This window comes from Parasteatoda tepidariorum, chromosome 6, assembly GCF_982258835.1.
Source record: "Parasteatoda tepidariorum strain Cologne lab strain chromosome 6, Ptep-v5.0, whole genome shotgun sequence".
In the NCBI taxonomy this organism is placed as follows: domain Eukaryota; kingdom Metazoa; phylum Arthropoda; class Arachnida; order Araneae; family Theridiidae; genus Parasteatoda; species Parasteatoda tepidariorum.
This window is the reverse complement of record NC_141760.1, coordinates 37,548,782-37,568,465: the sequence shown is the minus strand read 5'-3', so window position 1 is coordinate 37,568,465 and position 19,684 is coordinate 37,548,782. Positions and strand designations below refer to the sequence as shown.

General features: G+C 27.5%; 1 protein-coding gene across 8 annotated transcripts in view; it reads right to left on the bottom strand.

The window, feature by feature from the left end:
- Positions 1–19,684, bottom strand: part of Prp40 (pre-mRNA processing factor 40) — a 58,737-nt gene that overhangs the window by 24,983 nt on the left and 14,070 nt on the right. For all 8 annotated transcript variants that reach the window (XM_071178816.2, XM_071178820.2, XM_043045339.3 and 5 more), the window contains exons 8-20: positions 18,256–18,286; positions 13,672–13,869; positions 12,787–12,886; positions 12,337–12,474; positions 12,053–12,144; positions 11,214–11,322; positions 7,293–7,443; positions 6,679–6,812; positions 6,485–6,599; positions 6,301–6,392; positions 1,450–1,566; positions 1,315–1,371; positions 53–133 (exon numbers count right to left, since the gene is read on the bottom strand). In XM_071178816.2, coding sequence (XP_071034917.2) covers positions 53–133; positions 1,315–1,371; positions 1,450–1,566; positions 6,301–6,392; positions 6,485–6,599; positions 6,679–6,812; positions 7,293–7,443; positions 11,214–11,322; positions 12,053–12,144; positions 12,337–12,474; positions 12,787–12,886; positions 13,672–13,869; positions 18,256–18,286 — 1,415 coding nt within the window. The remainder of the gene's footprint in view (positions 1–52; positions 134–1,314; positions 1,372–1,449; positions 1,567–6,300; positions 6,393–6,484; positions 6,600–6,678; positions 6,813–7,292; positions 7,444–11,213; positions 11,323–12,052; positions 12,145–12,336; positions 12,475–12,786; positions 12,887–13,671; positions 13,870–18,255; positions 18,287–19,684) is intronic.

Here is a 19,684-nt window from a genome sequence, read left to right as displayed (position 1 = left end):
TTCTAAAAATAGGTAGGTTGGAACTTACAGAAGAAAAAAATCAAATATTTACCTGGCTCCATTCAACTGTTGAATCTACAGAAGGTACAGCATTCTTAAGCATACTTCGGAAAGCATTTTCAAGTCTTCTTTGCTGAAAAATAAGAAAGAAAAATTATTTACTTTTTTCCTTAACACTATAAATACTGTTTATGTTTGAATTAACTTAAATAACCATTATCACTAACAAGTTAACATATACACTATTCAATGTTAGTATTAAACAAGTTGATAAGTTTAGTTGAGGCTGAAAAAAAGCAAAAAATGCACTCAAATATGTAAGTTATGCAGAATTAAAGATTTAAACATTTTTTACAACCAGAATAGCATATCTCATTTGGTTCCAATAACCAAAACGAAAAAAAATGATATAAATAGATTTAGTTCTATAGTTTACATAGTCATATAAACAATTGAACTAAAATGATTTTAGAATGTATTTACTGAAAAAAACTTAATGCGTACAACAAAACTTTTTTTTAAAAATTGTAAATAACATAATTTTTAAAAAAATGTATTTTTTGATAAACTTAAAATAAGCATACAATTCTTTTTCCTTAAATCGGTATCTGAAGGGAATACTGGATTTACTTTTTCCCTGACTAATAACTTAATTTATGCATTTAAAAAAAGTAAACACAAGTTGCAAAAGTTTCAAACAGTGCCATTTAAAAAAAAGAAAACTAAAACAAAGTATAAAGAGCCCAAAGTATACATTTTGTATTTTAATGATGCACCTTCTTCAGTGACAAAACAGTGAATGAATGAGGAAAACACAAAGAGGAAATGATAAGGTTACAACAAAGAAAAAAATAGTAATAAAAGATATTAACCAATAGGGTAAGGACATACGATCTAACAAAAATTGATAGATAAGGAAAAAGAAGGTTAGTGCAAAGAATATATAAAGGAGAAGTTAAGCTCTTCAACTTCCTTTCAAAAGTCCTTTATACACAGGGACCGCACCTAACCTTGGGGAACAGGTTTACGTTTTGTCAATGAAAGCTAGACTTCTTCAACTATATACATTCTTCGGTTTGGACATAGGATAAAAACATAAAATGTTGCAAGATTAAGAAATTAAAATAATTAATAAAATAGTGAAAAAAATCACTTTAAAAGCCAGGAAACCATAGTCAAAACTAATAATATTAGATGCAATTTTTATTTTGTTTTATGAAGAAAATATAAATATTTAGTTGGAGTTAGCTAGTTTGTACTTCTAAGAACTTAGAAGCAAAACAACCAAATTAAACACAAAACTTTCTACTTTACCTTTCTGGCCTCTTCTTTCTGTCTCTCTTTTTCTCGAGCTTCAGCCTTTTCTAAAAGCTAAAATTATAAAAATATTGCAATGAAAATTTAAGAATAAATACATTTATTACAGGAACATAACTATATTGTACTTACACTATTGTAGGTAAGCTTTACATTGCCTGCATCTAGTGTTGCTGATCGTTTGTCTTCACTAACAACTGTAGCAAATTCATCGAAAGTAGTATTAACTTCAACACTAAAGCCTTTCTCCTACAAAAATTAATATTTTTGTAATTGAATTCCAATAAAGGATGTATATTTAATTTAATTCGGAAAATGCTTACTGTAAACTGTAAAAAAAAAAAAAAGAAGGGAGAAAAAAAGGACACTCTGTAACATTTGTACTTATTACTAAGTGTCAGACATGGAATTTTATGACAATATTTTTATCACTATGGAATTTGTATTGTTATTAAAGAAAAAAAATCAGTACTAACTTGTCAGAGTAATAAAAAATAAAAAAAAACTGATTTTTCAATCTTTAAATTAGAAAGAATAAACAATCATACTATTTCAAACAAGAATTTTCTTTCCCCATTACTTAACACAAACTTAAACATATTCCATTTCGTAGAATTCCAGAAAAACACAAGTTCATTATAATTTATTAATGTAAAATTATAATTCATAAATATATTAAAATGGAATAATTGTTGTATTAAATTTAACATATAATTTTATATAAGAAACTTATGCTTCATTTCCTATTCAATTAAAATCAAGCAAATATATTTTTTCTATGCAATAAGTGAAGAGTGAAATTGAAACATTTCAAAATAGAAATATTTTGAATATTTTCATAATAGGTTTTGCATATTTAATACACTCTTCTGACAATAAATCAAATGTATCTTTTCTAAAACCAGTTTAAAATGTTTGAACACTTATCCCTGTGTACAGTTCTTAACTCCCTTACCTACGTCAATTTAATGTACAGATATTTTTTTTCTGGTTGATGTTATAATGAAAATCTTATATATATTATTACATTTATGGAATAAAATAGCTTCAATTACAGCCTAACTATTTGTGATAGTATTTTGTTGATACTTAATGAAAATTGGTTGCTGAGAACTGCTCTACAATCACAAAAACTAAATTTATAAGTAAAAACACTAATTTGATATTTACACTAAATAGAAATTAAAACAAATAGAAATATTTCTAGTACTTCATGTTCACAGATATTATTGATTTCTTCCCTTTTTTTTATTTACCACAAGAGCTAAAAATCAGTTTTATAATTTAACCCTTTAAGCCATGAGAAAGATGTAAGTTAAAAATTTAAACCACTTTAAGTAGGAAGTAAAAGTTTGTTGCTGATTCATTTTGAACCTTTCTTTTGAAAACTAGGAGACTTTGCACCCTGCTTCCTCTGCTCACCAACGTCCCACAATTGTTTCACATCCATCATTTTTTTCCCTTAAACACCAATATTTTCCACAAAAACACAGAATATTTTGTTTTCCAAATGTACAATGATTGTAGCTTAATATAAGAACATTTTGTTAATATGTCCATAATAACAAAATAGACGATTACCTGGCTTGGAAAACACTATCATCCAAATTTAAAAATAAAGAAATTAAAGAAAAATATGAACGTGCGACTCAAAAAATAAAGTAAATAAATAAATTAATAGTAATTTTTCTTCTTCACGAAACTTACAATTCAAATAGAAAGTTTTTAGCTTTTTATTAAGTTTTTTTATTTTTAAAAATTTTATAAATGTTAAGATTTACGTTAGGCAACAAGTAATCTCTCTTCCTTTCTTTCTTGGTAACCTTTTTTTTATTAACATTTACTTCAAAAATAAATTAAATCAAAATTTTGTGAAGGAAAAATAAATTTTCTACATTAATGGATAAATACTCAATATTTAAAACAAAAATGCTGAAAAAAATCAAGAAAAACCACTTTAAATTTCTTCCACTTTTGTTGGAAATTGGGAAAAAAAAAACTGTGTTAAGCTTATAAACACATATGGCCCTTTCAGCACATCAAATTTCCACTCTGAAGTTTCATTTCAGCAGCTTGTGAAACAGAGTTTAAGGTAACTTTCACAACAAATTTAATAGCAAATAATTCTCTAACTAATTATCGAATGCTAATTTTTTATTTCATTATACTTTCTGTACATTTTTCTACATACCCTCGTAATTTAAAGTTTTATGTCCCATAGATTTTGCACAGCAAACAATATAACTCTAAGTTAAATACCCAAAAGAGTGGCAGCTATTTCACAAAAAAAAATATTGCACTGAAAGATTGGTTCTAAGTAGAGAAAATAATGATTCACTTTGCCTAGAATGTAACTCTATTTTTCTTTTACCATACTATAACCATAGCTGTCAACATGGAAGAGAAAAAATCCAGTAGATTTCAGAAATCATATAGGAGAAAAATCGCACGATTTCCATACCTTATATGTAGGGAATTGTAGGGAGTTTTTAAAAATTTATAAAACAAGCTTCAATTACAGCCTAACTATTTGTGATAGTATTTTGTTGATACTTAATGAAAATTGGTTGCTGAGAACTGCTCTACAATCACAAAAACTAAATTTATAAGTAAAAACACTAATTTGATATTTACACTAAATAGAAATTAAAACAAATAGAAATATTTCTAGTACTTCATGTTCACAGATATTATTGATTTCTTCCCTTTTTTTTATTTACCACAAGAGCTAAAAATCAGTTTTATAATTTAACCCTTTAAGCCATGAGAAAGATGTAAGTTAAAAATTTAAACCACTTTAAGTAGGAAGTAAAAGTTTGTTGCTGATTCATTTTGAACCTTTCTTTTGAAAACTAGGAGACTTTGCACCCTGCTTCCTCTGCTCACCAACGTCCCACAATTGTTTCACATCCATCATTTTTTTCCCTTAAACACCAATATTTTCCACAAAAACACAGAATATTTTGTTTTCCAAATGTACAATGATTGTAGCTTAATATAAGAACATTTTGTTAATATGTCCATAATAACAAAATAGACGATTACCTGGCTTGGAAAACACTATCATCCAAATTTAAAAATAAAGAAATTAAAGAAAAATATGAACGTGCGACTCAAAAAATAAAGTAAATAAATAAATTAATAGTAATTTTTCTTCTTCACGAAACTTACAATTCAAATAGAAAGTTTTTAGCTTTTTATTAAGTTTTTTTATTTTTAAAAATTTTATAAATGTTAAGATTTACGTTAGGCAACAAGTAATCTCTCTTCCTTTCTTTCTTGGTAACCTTTTTTTTATTAACATTTACTTCAAAAATAAATTAAATCAAAATTTTGTGAAGGAAAAATAAATTTTCTACATTAATGGATAAATACTCAATATTTAAAACAAAAATGCTGAAAAAAATCAAGAAAAACCACTTTAAATTTCTTCCACTTTTGTTGGAAATTGGGAAAAAAAAAACTGTGTTAAGCTTATAAACACATATGGCCCTTTCAGCACATCAAATTTCCACTCTGAAGTTTCATTTCAGCAGCTTGTGAAACAGAGTTTAAGGTAACTTTCACAACAAATTTAATAGCAAATAATTCTCTAACTAATTATCGAATGCTAATTTTTTATTTCATTATACTTTCTGTACATTTTTCTACATACCCTCGTAATTTAAAGTTTTATGTCCCATAGATTTTGCACAGCAAACAATATAACTCTAAGTTAAATACCCAAAAGAGTGGCAGCTATTTCACAAAAAAAAATATTGCACTGAAAGATTGGTTCTAAGTAGAGAAAATAATGATTCACTTTGCCTAGAATGTAACTCTATTTTTCTTTTACCATACTATAACCATAGCTGTCAACATGGAAGAGAAAAAATCCAGTAGATTTCAGAAATCATATAGGAGAAAAATCGCACGATTTCCATACCTTATATGTAGGGAATTGTAGGGAGTTTTTAAAAATTTATAAAACAAGACAATCAAAACACCAAAAAAGGCAATTAAAATTTTGAATTACAGTTACTTGCATACAGTTAAATAAATATTTATTCTTTAAAAATTATTAAAACTAAAATCATATAGTTGGAAAATGGAACAAATAAAACTTTCATTTAATGAAATAATTCAATACAAAATTCTTGATTAAACCACAACATAATAGATGTAAAAATTTTACTATGTAGATGGATTGTTTTTAATGCAAGTTGCAGATTTAGCTTTTTTCAAGAAATCATTAGAAAAAGTTGAAAGGTAATTTATTAACCATATAATCACATACTTTCACATAATATGATCTAATGTTATCATAAAACAAAGTAAACAGTCTTTATAAGACTGATAGTATTTTTTGTTTCTTCTTAAAGTCATCTATAATGATATAACCGACTAATTCACGAGTAGACTTTTCTACCGCCTGCGATCGCAAACAAAACAACTCTTAGCATTGCCAGATTTCAAAACATAACTTTACCTTCAAAATCTCAAACCCAAAAGAAGAAAAAAGGCCAACCACTTAGAAAAAAGGTAGGCGGAACCGTTTAAACGTCATCATTTAGAGTTTACGTTTAACTGGATCAACTTTGGTGTTGCAAATATTTTGTAATGAATAGTTGCATATTTTGAGATTATTGTATTGTTTTTAAATATAAATTTAATGAACGAAAGCAATTTAAAAATATTGGATTCAATCAGCCTGTTTCAGATCCGATGGAATACTATTTTTCCTGTTATAGGGATTTTTAAAAAAATATTCCTTAAACATAGGGATATTTTGATAAATGTTAAAAAATCGGGAGAAATTAATCCGGGAAACCGGGAGATTCGAGCGAAATCCAGTAGTCTCCCGGAAAATCCAGTAGAGTTGGCAGCTATGTATAACCATTTTATTAGTTCAACCTCAAATCATAAATCCATATTTTCATCATCCATATTTTCATTACATATTAATGTAATGAAAATAATACAGAAATAGACAATAAAACTTACTTTCAAAAGCTCTTTAATTATTTTCTTTTCATCATGGAAACGGGCCTTCAACTCTTCGACATAAAATTTAAAAAGATCAAGGGGAGTTGATCCTGAAAAATAATTACTCAATATACATTTCAACTTCTTTCCACAAAAAAAAAACATCTTGACAAATAATCCTCAGCAATAAATAATAAATTACCAGGTTGATTTAGCATATTGCTGAAACGAATATCAGCACTGATAGTAGGATATAATTCCACCCACAAAGACATAGATGTCAACTTTCCAGCTTCATGCAATTGATTTAAAAGACGCTGAAACAAAATTTTCAATCAGAAAAACTTAAGAAAAATCCATGCTACTTATAGCATTAAATATTTCAAAATATTTTACCACAAATGCTTCACGATTTTTACGCTGTTGCCTTTGTATTCTCTTCTTTTCTCTTTCTTTCTCCTCTTCCTCTTCTTGTTCTAATTGTCTTATATGTTCTTCAAAAACAATAAGTGCATCGTCTTTATCCATATCTGCAATAAAATCAATTCAACTCAATAAAATTTAATGAAAAAAATTGCTCAGTAAAAATATTTAAAGCCACTGTTTAATGCATTAAATAAAAAATTATAACATTAATATAAAACAAGATTCCATGCATTTTTTTTAAGTATGTTAAAACTTGCACAATTTATTTTGCTTTATACTATTTGCAATAAAAAAAGTAAAAAAAATTAAAGATATAAAAATTAGAATACTATTCCAAAAAAAAAATTTCATGTATAGAATCAGTTGGCAACAAATTATATTATTTCTCTATTATATTATTTTTTTAATGAATATATTCAAAAAAAGAAATTTTCTTAGACTACATATTTTTACAGCTTTTTTCTTTTTAATTTTTACTGGTTTAATTAAAAATATTGGTAGTAGATTATGGGAAGCATGTAGAATGAAATCGTTACGGGAAAAAAAAACAGTTTAAATAGAGTAGAGGTAGAATAAACATGTACTTAATAATTCTGGATCTTCAGAAAATTGAGGATTATCTAGGAGCAATTGTTGAGCTTCTGCCCAGGTTGTTCTGTAAGTGACACTGGTCATTGAATCTAAAACACTACTTAGAACTTTCATGTTTCTTTTTCTCAAAGCTTTAGCCTCTTCCTGAAACAACATAAACAAATAAACATAAATTATTCATTAGGAATATTAAATAAACTTTTGTATTTAAAATTGGTGTAAAAAATATGATTTCTTTTCTTTTATTTAAATTAGATTTTTTCCCCATTAAATTGAAATTGTTGACAAAATATCAAGCTTTAAAGGTTTTTAAAAATATAACAACTTTATTATACGTGAATTTTATTGCAATATTTTGAAAGCCAAAAGTAGATTATTAAGTTTTTTTTCCTCACTAACACTAAATTTAATTTCTATAAAGATTACAGTTAGAATAGTAAAATATTTTAGCAACTATTTCATGGTTATTTTGATCAAGTTCATTTTATAAGTTTGACTTTAGTATATATAAATATATGAATACCACAAATAATTTAAAAATAAAATGCCAGGTTCAAAAATAAAAAATTAAAAAAAACTTATATTAGCACAGAAATATCTACACAAAATTAATGAAATAAGAAAAGAAAAAACATGAACCTCATGCATTAAATGTAATCTCCTAACTTATGTGATACATTAAAATAAAGATTTGATAGATGATACTCACAAGTTAAATACATAAACAGAAAAGTATATTATAAAATCTATAAAAATACATGAAAATAGCGCATAAGAATAATTCAGGAAATTTCAGTAAAACAAATGAAATTTTTTTCTGTACTTTTTGAAAGATTCAATTCCTTCTGAAGAAAGACATTATTATCTTAAAATGGAAAAAAAAATTATACAGTGGGTGATCGGTTAACGAACATAATCCGTTCCAAGACTATGTTCGCTATCCGAATTGTTCGTTAACCGATCATCGATTCACCATAGACTTCTATGTGAAATCGATTAATTCGTTCTGGAGACCCTAAAAATTAAATTTAAAAAAAATTTATAATTTCTTATTAAGTTTTTTAAAAAATAATACATACATATAGTCTTGCAGATTAATCAGTCCTTTTCATTTTTTGCTTATGGGGCGTTGAAGAACATGTCCAATGTCGATTGCTTTTCTCTCTCTTTCAGGATTATCCGGAAGTAATTAATAGCATTGTCGTTGTAAAAATCCCCAACCCTACTGACATCAGCTTAGTTTGGGTGCCATTCTAAGACCATTGCTCTGACATCCTCCCACTTTTTCAAAAGATCTTTAACGGCAGATGTCGGCATTGGTATGCTCTTTCGTCTTCCTTTTGTTCAGAAGGAGACACATTTCGCTGTGTTTCTTGGTGTTCTTCATTCAAAATTTCTTGGAGTTCTTCTGTCGTCAGTTAATCTACATGTCCCATTACGAGCTCTTCTATGTCATCCTCGTTCACCTCCTATTCCAGATCTCTAGCAGTTGTCAAAATTTTATCCATAATTTCAGGGGTGTCTCCCTGATCATCTCCGTCACCTTAAACGAAGGATGGACACAGCTTCTGCCAAGCAGAAATCAACTGTCGCTGTGTGACTTCTGACCACGCCTTTTGAATGATACGAATAGCTTCAAGAATGTCAAATTTTTCTTTCCTAAACTTTTTTGAAGTCATTGTTGAGGAGAATTGGCTTGCTTCAAAACACGGACGAAATAGCGCGCGAGTGTTCTTGAAAGCCGCAATAACTTCCTGATCCATCGGCTGAATCAGCGAAGTCGTATTCGGATTTGAAAACTGAACTGTCAGCCAGGGAAAGTCAGTCAACAAATTATCTTCAAGATCCTTTGGATGTCCTGGTGCATTGTCCAATAACAGCAGTGCTTTCAACGGCAAGTCATTGGTATCAAGCAGGGTTGGCAGGTTTTTGACATGTGACATTTTTTGACAGTTTAAACCATGGTTTAAACCGTCACGTCAAAAACCTCACTGTCAAAAATGTCGAAAATGTCAAAAACCTATATTCATATGTGAAATTTAATTAATACATAAAATTTATATATTTTTTAAAGGATAGTGTTTCTAAATATGTTCTAGAAAAAATAAATTTAAAATTTTGAAGAAACACTTATATTTTGAATAGTAACCAAAATCTTGTACTTTTGAAAACTCACATCTTTTGTAATATTATGTATTCATTTTCATGTGTTATTAAAACTCACATCTTTTGTAATATTCTGTATTCATTTTCATGTGTTATTGAAAATCTGCAGTGATATTATTAAGAAATTTATTTATAACCAAATTTAGTGTATAGTATAGATTATACTAAAAATTAGACATTTTTAAAGATAAACATTAGACATCTTCTTTTAAAGAAAAATCTTTTTAATATTCTTTTAAATCTTCTTAATAATCTTTTTAACATAAGACAATACAAATTTAAGTGCTTTCTGTTAAATACACAGAGTAGTTAGTGTCGATTTACAGTATATTCAGCCTATTCATTTACTATGCTGAAAATTTAGTTTATCCAAATACTTGTGAATTTCATTTTGCTGAATACGATGTAGTTTTGTTGAATATCTAAATATTCAGCTGTTGAATAATTACTTCTTGCTTTCAAGATATGCATTATTTGTATTCTTAATACAAGTGGAGAAAAAAAAATTAAGAGATAAAAATTGTTTTAAAATGATAAGTGTAATAATTATAAATAAATATAATAAACAATATGAATTATATTTATCATTATTCATAAATTTAACTACTTTTAAATTCAAATTAACATACTGGATAATAAAGATATTCGGTATAACATTAAAAAAATTTTTTTATACACTTGTATCTTATATCAAGTTTGTATTTATACAACATAACTTGTAAGTTCCTTATAAATATTAGTTATATGTTCCTTATATGTCAAAAATGCATAGTAATAAACTTTTAATTTTCTTAAGTATCAAAAAGAAAAAAAATTTTTTTTAAATATAAATATTTAAACAATTTTTGTGCAAAATTTTTCTGCACATGCATTTGAATATAAATTTCTGAGATTTTAAATCTGTTATTTTACCTTAATTTTAATAAAAAAATATTTTAAAACCTGCTGATTACCTATAGTATAATTAAATTTCAATATAATGCATGGCAACTGTTGGTAGTTTTGAAGTTAAATATATTTTCTTGGCAAACTTCAGTTTTTGACATTTTCGACGGGTTTTTGACGGTTTAAACCAGTATTATACCCCTGTCATGTCAAAAACCACTTTTTGACGTCAAAAACCCAACCCTGGTATCAAGGTAGTCCTTGATGCTCGGACAAACTTCAAATAGCCATTCTTTGAAAAGATACTGTGTGACCCATGCCCTCTGATTCGATCTCCACATTACTGGCAGTTTGTTATTAATTATGGAATTTTTTTTTAAATGCTCTGGGATTCTCAGAGTGGTAAACGAGAAGTGTTTTAAGCTTTATAATAATAATTATTGAATGACCTTTAAATTTAAATTCATTGTTAATTCAAGTTTCCTTTAGTAATTATCATTACTAAGCATGCTTTAAATATCTTATTTTGTATGCAAAATGATAACAAACGTTTAATAGTACTTTTTTTCAGGCCGAGAAGTGTTCGTTAGAATTCGTTTTGTTCATTATCCGAATATGTGTTTGATGTCCGAACACAAAAAATCTTTCTTGAAAGTGTTCGTTATCCGAATATGTGTTCGTTAACCGAACACAAAAATCTTTCGTGAAAGTGTTCGTTATCCGATTTGTTCGTTAACCGATCTGTTCGTTAACCGATCACCCACTGTACCTAGATAATCTCCCTAAAGCATACATAAAATTTCGAACGTATAAAGACAAATTTCATCAATATGACTTAAAAACCAAAAAACTAAATTTATTACCTTTTCTCTTTTGGCAACAAAAAACACAACATCTTCATATAATTCTTTTCTTTCTCGATCAGGAACAGCTTTCCATACTTCTAAGTCCCCAAAAATTTCCAAAGCTTTTCTAAAAAATTAGCAGAATAATTCAAAATCTGAATTTTAAAATACTCAAATTAAAGTAACATCTTCAGAAGAAAATTTTTTTTGAATTTATTTTAAATTTCTCCATTTTTTAGGTTTTTGAACTTTAAAGACATTTTATGAAATTTTCTTGATGATTAAGAGTAATTTGGAAGGAGGTTAATTGTAAAATGTTAACCTTTTCAATTTAACTAAATTTGCCTGAACTAATATAACAAAATCTGACAAAAATACTCCTCAATAAACATATTTCTCGCACTGCATAAGCTTCATGTGCAAAAAACTAAACATCAATGTCAAGTTGAAATAAATATTTCAGTATTTAAGAAAATATTCAAAATTGTCTTATTCATAAAGGTAAAATTTGTATTAAAAAAATTTGTGTAAAATATTAGCACTTACCACCATAAAATGTACTGAACTAAATAGCAGTACTAATTTTTAAAACTATGTAAATACATTATTTTCACTTAGAGTTGATTTTATCCCTTCATAGAACTAAGAAATTTAGAATAAGAAAAAGTTAATATTAAAAATTAGACAAAAATAACTTTGCACTAAAAGTACATTATACAATGCAATAATCATCTTATATGCCACATTTGTATCTAAAAACATTTAAAAAAAACTACTACAAAAAGAAAAACAGTTTCTGAGTAATTACTTTTTCTAAAAATAATATCCTAAACAATGAAAAAAAAAATTTAACTTACTTGTAACGAATTGAGGAATGCATTTTATCACAGTTTTGTAAAAATACTTCCAGCTCTTCTTTGGCTTTTTTAGCTCTAAGTCGCTGTTCTTCCTTTAAAAAATATTATAGCAAATTAAATAAATGTTAACAGTAACTAATCAAATATGAATTTCATTAAATGATTTCAGCAAAAACATTTGACAAAAATATAAAAGAACATTTTATCATAAAAGTATAAAAATGTAATAATACGATAGTTTCTTTAATAAAAACTTTATATGCAGTCCTTTAAAATTTACTCACTTTTTCTTCCTTGCCCCTTTGAGTCTTATAAGCATTGAAGGCTTGTTTTTTCTCATTTAATTTTTTTAGAGTACCATAACGTGGATCATTGACGATTAATTTTAAAGCTTGCTCCCAGGATGAATTGCTTGGAACACTCTAGAAAAATAAATAAAAAATTATTCTTTGGAAATAAAATCATAATATTTAAATAATTCGGGCTGAAACATTTTACTTAAAAAGTAAAATTATATCCCTTTTGGGTTTTTTTTTAAAAAAAGAAAAAAATTAAAAAAATATGAGAAGAGAAAAAAACAGCTATACATTATTTAAAAAATAAATAACAAAAAATTATATAAAATCAAAAATTAATACTATTTAAACACTTCACTTAAAGTTTATTTTTGAGATTTCAACTACATAAAAAATGTTAGAAAGTAATTTAATTTATATTCTGCAACAAATCCTTACTTTTTCTCTTAACAAGTCTTTAAATGCTTCAATTGCTTCTTTCTTGTCTTTGAAAACAAGTGGTTTTGATGGGTCAGTTTCCTCTTCATTGGCATCATCCCTAAAAGAAAGATTTTTCTGAATCAATCATAAAATTAGCTTAAACGAAAAAAAAGATTTTCAATCAAAATGGTCAAAACAATATTGATACAAATATTCCCTAAGGGATTAATCTGATTCCAGAGTATTTAATTAATACAAGTGTTTCCCTACTCTTGTTTAAGACATTCCTTTATCACAATACAAATTTAATTTACTTCTAGCATTATTTTCAATCATTCAGGAGTTACAATCAGGATAATATTACTGGAATATTGATCACTATTTCTTTAAGCACAAGTGTACTGAATTAGATCTTATAAAATTTTACCTTAAAAGGACGCTATACTACAGGTGAAACTTTTCGTCAGAGATTCTGTTTCATCTCCTTAACTAATTTAAAATTTTAAGAATAGAAAAAGTTAGTAGGCAAATCTAGAGTAGTAAGCCATTAAGTTACTGAAAAATAAATATCAAAATGTAGATAAATTATTGAAAGTAAATTTCCCCATTGCGCAATCTTAAGTTATCATCTTATGTTTTTATTTTGATAATTAAATTTTTTTTCAATATTTAAAACTTCATGGCTTACTTAAGAATTGCCTGAATTCACTTTTCTTATACGTTACTTATGAAGGTAAAAGAGAATTTGTGCTGAAAAGTTTCTCTTGTGGTATGGTGTCCTCTTAAGATTAAATCAAATCTGATTAAGATTTCATTAGAGTGATAAGATATCAAATTAAAATCTTAATTAGCTATTAATTCAAATTTACTAAAACTAAATATAAAAAAGAAAATTAAACATACTTATCGTCAGCATCTCCTTGATCTGATGGAGTACCAACTGCATCATTTTGCCCTGCAGGTCCACCTGTTGAAGGCAACTGGATATTAGCAAAGTTTTGACTGCCATCTGAAAGTGGAGAAGCAACAGCTGGAGAACCAATTTTTGAGGGTGATGCTGTAACAGATGTTGGTGCACTTACAGCACTTCCACTTTTAGAACTAAAACAAAATAAAAATATCAATTAAACTATAAAAGATCATAAAAATGAGATCCAGCAATATTTCCTTCTATCACCAAAAAGTAGTTTAATGTGCAAATCAGGGTTGGGTTTTTGCCGGCAAAAACTGGTTTTTGACATGACAGTGGTAAAAACAGTGTTTTTACCGGTAAAAACTGTAAAAAAACCTACTGATTTCTTTAATTTGTGGCATATAGCGGACAATATATTATTTTCACATAATTGCCTTCATAAATGAATGTTGTAAATGATTGCTATTGATTTTGCAACTAAATACATGTATTCTTATTGAAGGATGTACATTCATATAGAAATATTGTAATATACTTATTGAAAATAGTGATACTTACTTTTATCATTATAGCTTGATTTGCAAAGGATTCAAAATTTTGCACTTCTTAATGGTTAGAAATAAACAGACAAACAAAAAAGCTTGGAACTATTAATAAATTCAAGAACTAAAAAGAAGAATTTAAAATTTGGCATTTCTTAAATATTAGAAATAAGCTAAACAAAACTTTCAAAACTAACAAACTCTAAGTCAAGAATGACTTGACATTCTTCAGTAATGTAATATGCCAAACAAAATGATGCTTGGAAATGTTGAAAATTTTGTTTAGTATCCTAATATTTTACTTCAAATAGTATGTTCTGATATAACCATGCTGGGAAAATGCAAGAATCTGTTCTTAAATATCTTATAATAACTTTTTTTCTAATTTTATTGCCCAAAAATGAATTAATTTTAAGTTTTAAGCAGTTAAACTCAAATAAAAATACAGTTTCACCAAAACTATGGATTTTTGACAGTTTTTGACATGACGGTAAAAACCATGGTATAAACCGGTAAAAACCGTCATATGTCAAAAACTTGCCAACCCTGGTGCAAATATTAAACACATTCAATCAATTAGATCACTTTAGATTCCAATTTAAGTTATAATTTTCATATAAAGGGAAAATGTTGAAAAATAATAATGAAAACCAACAGCGGAATGGTTAACTCAAAACACATTTTGAAAACACATATTACAATTTTTTCAGAAAAATTATTACAATATGCTAAAATGTCACAGTAAAATTTTTAATATGTATGCAATAAATACAATAAAAAAAATTTCCACCATAATGTATTGGGGAATTGAATTTTTTTTTTTTTTTTTACCGTGTGGAGATGTACTTTATTCTCTGCACATAAATAAGAATTAAGAACGTTTTTTTTACTTTATACAGACATTAAAATTTATGTTTAGTAACTTTAAAATTATATACATTAAAAAATTATAAATATTGTTTAATATTTAAATTCTGAAGATAAGAAACATTGCTTTGATGTAATTAAATTGCGAAAAAAGAAAGTTAATTTGGGTTCCTCTAAATCAGTGGTTCCCAACCTTTTGTGGATCATCGCCCCCCTCTTGGAGTTAGCTGACACATATCGCCCCTTTCTCATTTTGCTCAAAAAACCATTCATTGTTGCTTGTAAGCAACCAAACACTGAAAATATACAATGTTATTTGATTTTAATTTAAATTGTAATGCAAATAAGGAGGCACATTTATCCTGTCATTTTTATTAATTTTAAAAAAATTGTGCATCTTTTTTTTTTCAAAAAGAAATGATATTTAAAACGGAATAATCCAAACAAAAGTACATTTTTTAAATTCATATTTTAATGTAATCAAGAAAAATTTAAAACGTTAACTAAAATTTGAGAAAAAAATGAAGATTGAGAAAGTACATTTTTACCACTTCAATGACTGCCCTGTGCTTGGTGTATTTCAAGTTAAAGCTTGGATGTCAGGTTTTATGCTCCTCAGATTTAAACGCTGGTCTCCTTTGAAGCAATTGTCCAACCTTTCTCTTTGCATTGTGAGCAGCTGGAAGACAGAACTAAATCCTGTCTCCACTAAATATGTTAACGGGAACGAGATAAGAAGCGGCTCAGTTTGTTTCCACTTGTGGATAAGTGTCCATAAGCTTTACCCAAGCTAACTCGTAACCGTATTTTTTAAAGACGACTTTAGCCTCACAGTCATACTTCAAATCTAAAATCTCAGTCTACAAAGAGGAAGTGAGCTTATCCACAACTTCAAAAGAGAAAGGATCGAAAATCCAATCCGGAATTTCTAATTCCATCAAATCCTTAAATCTTGATTCCATAACTGATCAAGGTGATCAGTAAAAATTAAGATTTTATTTTCGATAATCTCGATATCTGTCATTGAACACTTTTTAAGAGTTGGAAGTTGCATTAGCTCTTTGCAACCAATATTTGACTTGTAGATATCAAACTTGGCGAGGAATGAAGATATGATTCCCTTAGCCTTGATAATGTTCATTTTATTTCCTTGAAGTTCTACGTTGATTTCCTTAATATTTTCAAGACTATGAGTGAGGTACGCAGTTTCCAACTTGCGTTGCTTCAAACTCTCACTTAAGGATCAGTGGTATCGAGAAACTCCGTAACCGAATCCAGCTATTCGAAGAAACGGCTCAGTTTCCTTCTGAAAGCCATCTCACAGCTGTATGTAGGAGCAGGAATTCGAAATCTTCATCATTTTCATAGCAAAGTTCTCGGAACAAACGGTTATTAGGAGAATTAGCTTTTATTTTATTGATGCCAGAAACAACCAATTTTTTGCAGCCAAAAGTTGACGATGAATGACATAATGAATGGTGAGATAACTTCCGGTACTTCTTTTTTAAGGAGACCCAGAAACCCAGTATGACAACCAGACATGGTTGGAGCACCATCTGTTGCACAAGCCCTTACATTTGTGAGGGGAATTTCTTTTATTTCAAAATAATCTTTGACCAATTTAAAAATCGGCGATCCTTTTGTATCTGTGTACAAAGTTCTTGTAAACAGCATTTCCTAGTTAATCTCCTTACTCTCATTTATGAATCTCACGTAAGCTAAAACAGCTTTGCTATCTATCACAGTTGATTCATCAATCTGCAACGCAAATTTACCTTCTTTCAGAAATTTGATGAGTTATGATTCAACGTTGGCGGCCATCTCATCAATACACCTGGAAACAGTATTATTGCTCAGAGGAACAGAGTGACTTATCAGATTTCCGCCTGCGATACCAAAACGTATGACGAAAACGATCCTGCACTTGAATTTTTTTTAATTTTTAACTATCATAATTCTTTGTCTACACCAGAACCATAGGTTTCATATATATTTTCAATTTCAATCTCAAATAGCTTTTACTATTAATATTAGCAATTTTTATCTTTTGAGTACTCGTCGCCCCCTGATCGCCCCCCTAAGGATTATCGCCCCCTTGAGAAGCTCCATCGCCCCCTTTGGGGCGATCGCCCCCAGGTTGGGAACCACTGCTCTAAATTAACATTTTATTAAATTTAATAATTCTACATCTTCTTAAGTTTATTAAGTTAATTTTTCCTTTCTTGTACGATTATGTAATACAAGATAAATACATTATGAAATTAATTCATAGTAAAAAACTTCTTTTATTTCCAAATATATTTCTTATAAATTCTAAAATAATATTTCAGCTCTTACAATTTTAACCCCTTGCACTATCTTCATGAGGCATACTCGTGACGAAAATTTTAGGTTAAACTTGAATATCACAAGTCAGGCTCGTTGTTTAATTTAATGTCAAATGTGAATATCACGAGTCTGGTTCGTAATTAATATTTCGGGTCAAACATGAATATCACAAACCATACTCATGGTCTTAATGTTATGCTAAACCAGGAGATCTGAATGGGCTTTCATCTTATTGTTTATTTACATTGTATTTTTTATTTTTACGCCTGGTGATTATGACATAATCTGAAAATTTATTTCAATTCAAATATTACTCCTGTAGATTCGCTTCAAATTATTAGCATTTTGCTATTAATTCAGCATATTATTATTAGTTATACAGAATTTGTTGTAATAATGTGTAATAATTCAAATACTTTTTAAAAGTTTTTGATTCAAATTCATTTAAAATTCACAAGAGTAGCATCGTGTGAAGTAAACACCAGCACGGCTATCTTGCACGTAGTCGGGTAAATAAGTTAGGCATGGCTTGTTTCGAATTTCAGAATAGTGCAAGGGGTTAAATTAAAACAGATAGAATACAACAATACAGATTTAAATAACAAAAAAAAATAAAAGTTCTAATAATTATAGTAATAATTGAAACATATTGAAACATCTAAATACTTAAAATAAATTATTCATAATTGAAACCTATGAAAATTTTAAGCTTAAATAACTTCAGAAATTTAAAAAAATTAATAAACATTTTTTTCTTTTTACTTTTTATTGCATTTATAAATTTAGTATGACAAGTAAAATCACATAACCAAAGAAAAATTCAAGTAAATGACATACCCATCTGAATCTTCCTTAGAAGCAACCATCACTAGAAATAAAATCAAAATATAATTAAATATGAATCGGGAAAAAAAATTATAACAAAATTGCAAAACATTTAAAAATGCAAAACTTTAAGAAAAATCTTAAATAAGCTATACTTTAGAGAAAGTAGCTAGCAATCCAGGAGCCAAATTAAAATTATTAATGTCAGTGTTCCCTTCTATTTCAACTTACAAATAACTTGAAAATACCAACAAGAAAATTTCAAAAAATTTACCTGCTTCAATAAAACTCAAAAACATAACAAAGAAATGCTAATTTCAATCAGAAGTATGAAACATAAAAAAATAACTTTTTTAATCATTATATTTTAAAAACAAATCTACACAATTTTCTTCACTTTATAAAAGAAAAAAACTTATGTGCTAATGGTGCTATGTTTTTCTCTAATAAAATTTTTTTTATCATAAAAATAATTAAGTTACTTTTATTTATCGTGATTTACATAGTGACAGCCCTTAATTCTATTGTTTAGCATGGTAATCCTCTTAAACTGGTTGTGCACTGCTATTTTTAGTCTCCTAGGTAATGGTTTTCTAAGTGTGCATCACTATAACAAATCAAAGTGTGATCTGCGATTACTGTTAAATAAATTGTGGGGTATGGAAGGTGCCTATAACTTCAAGTTTAATAAGTTAATTCCTTAATATTAATTCTTTAATAGTAATCTTCTGGTATTAAAAAGTTATAAAGCAGGAAATGTTGGAAAGAAAAGGTTTATTGACAGAGATTTGGATATAATATTTTTCTGTGACAAAAAAAAAAACCCAACTTGTTTCTACCCTGTTATTCAATGTTAATGTTATTCAAAGTGATGCTCAGAACAGGAAAACTCCATTTAATTTTGCCCAATACTAAAACCCTGGAAAAGTTTTCAAATTAAATTCAAAATATAGAGCAGGGGTTTCCAACTTACATGAGGCCGGGGGCCACAATTAAATACACAAATCAAATGGCGGGCTGCAACTTTGTCAAAATTTTATGTAGGACTCTTTTTATGTTTGAAGGAACATTAAATATTACTGTCAGATTTTTACCAAATCGTACAAAACAAAAGTATTGAATTACAAATTAAAATAAGAAGTAGATTTTTAAAAATATTTAATTGTTATTAATATTTTTAAAAATATTAAATAAATAATAAAAATTCGAGCTACAATAACTTTAATATGCACCTATGTATTAAACAATTAATGTGCGACAGATATCTAATTGTTATGATATAAAACTTTAAAAAAGGTGGCATTAAAACTTACCTAGTAGCACACAAAATATTCAATGAGAAAATTCAGGTTTGTCTGCTGCAACCACCAGAGAATAGATATTTACATTTTAAATTTAAAATTTACAAATGTGTGTGTAAATATTTTCGTCCAAAATGAGT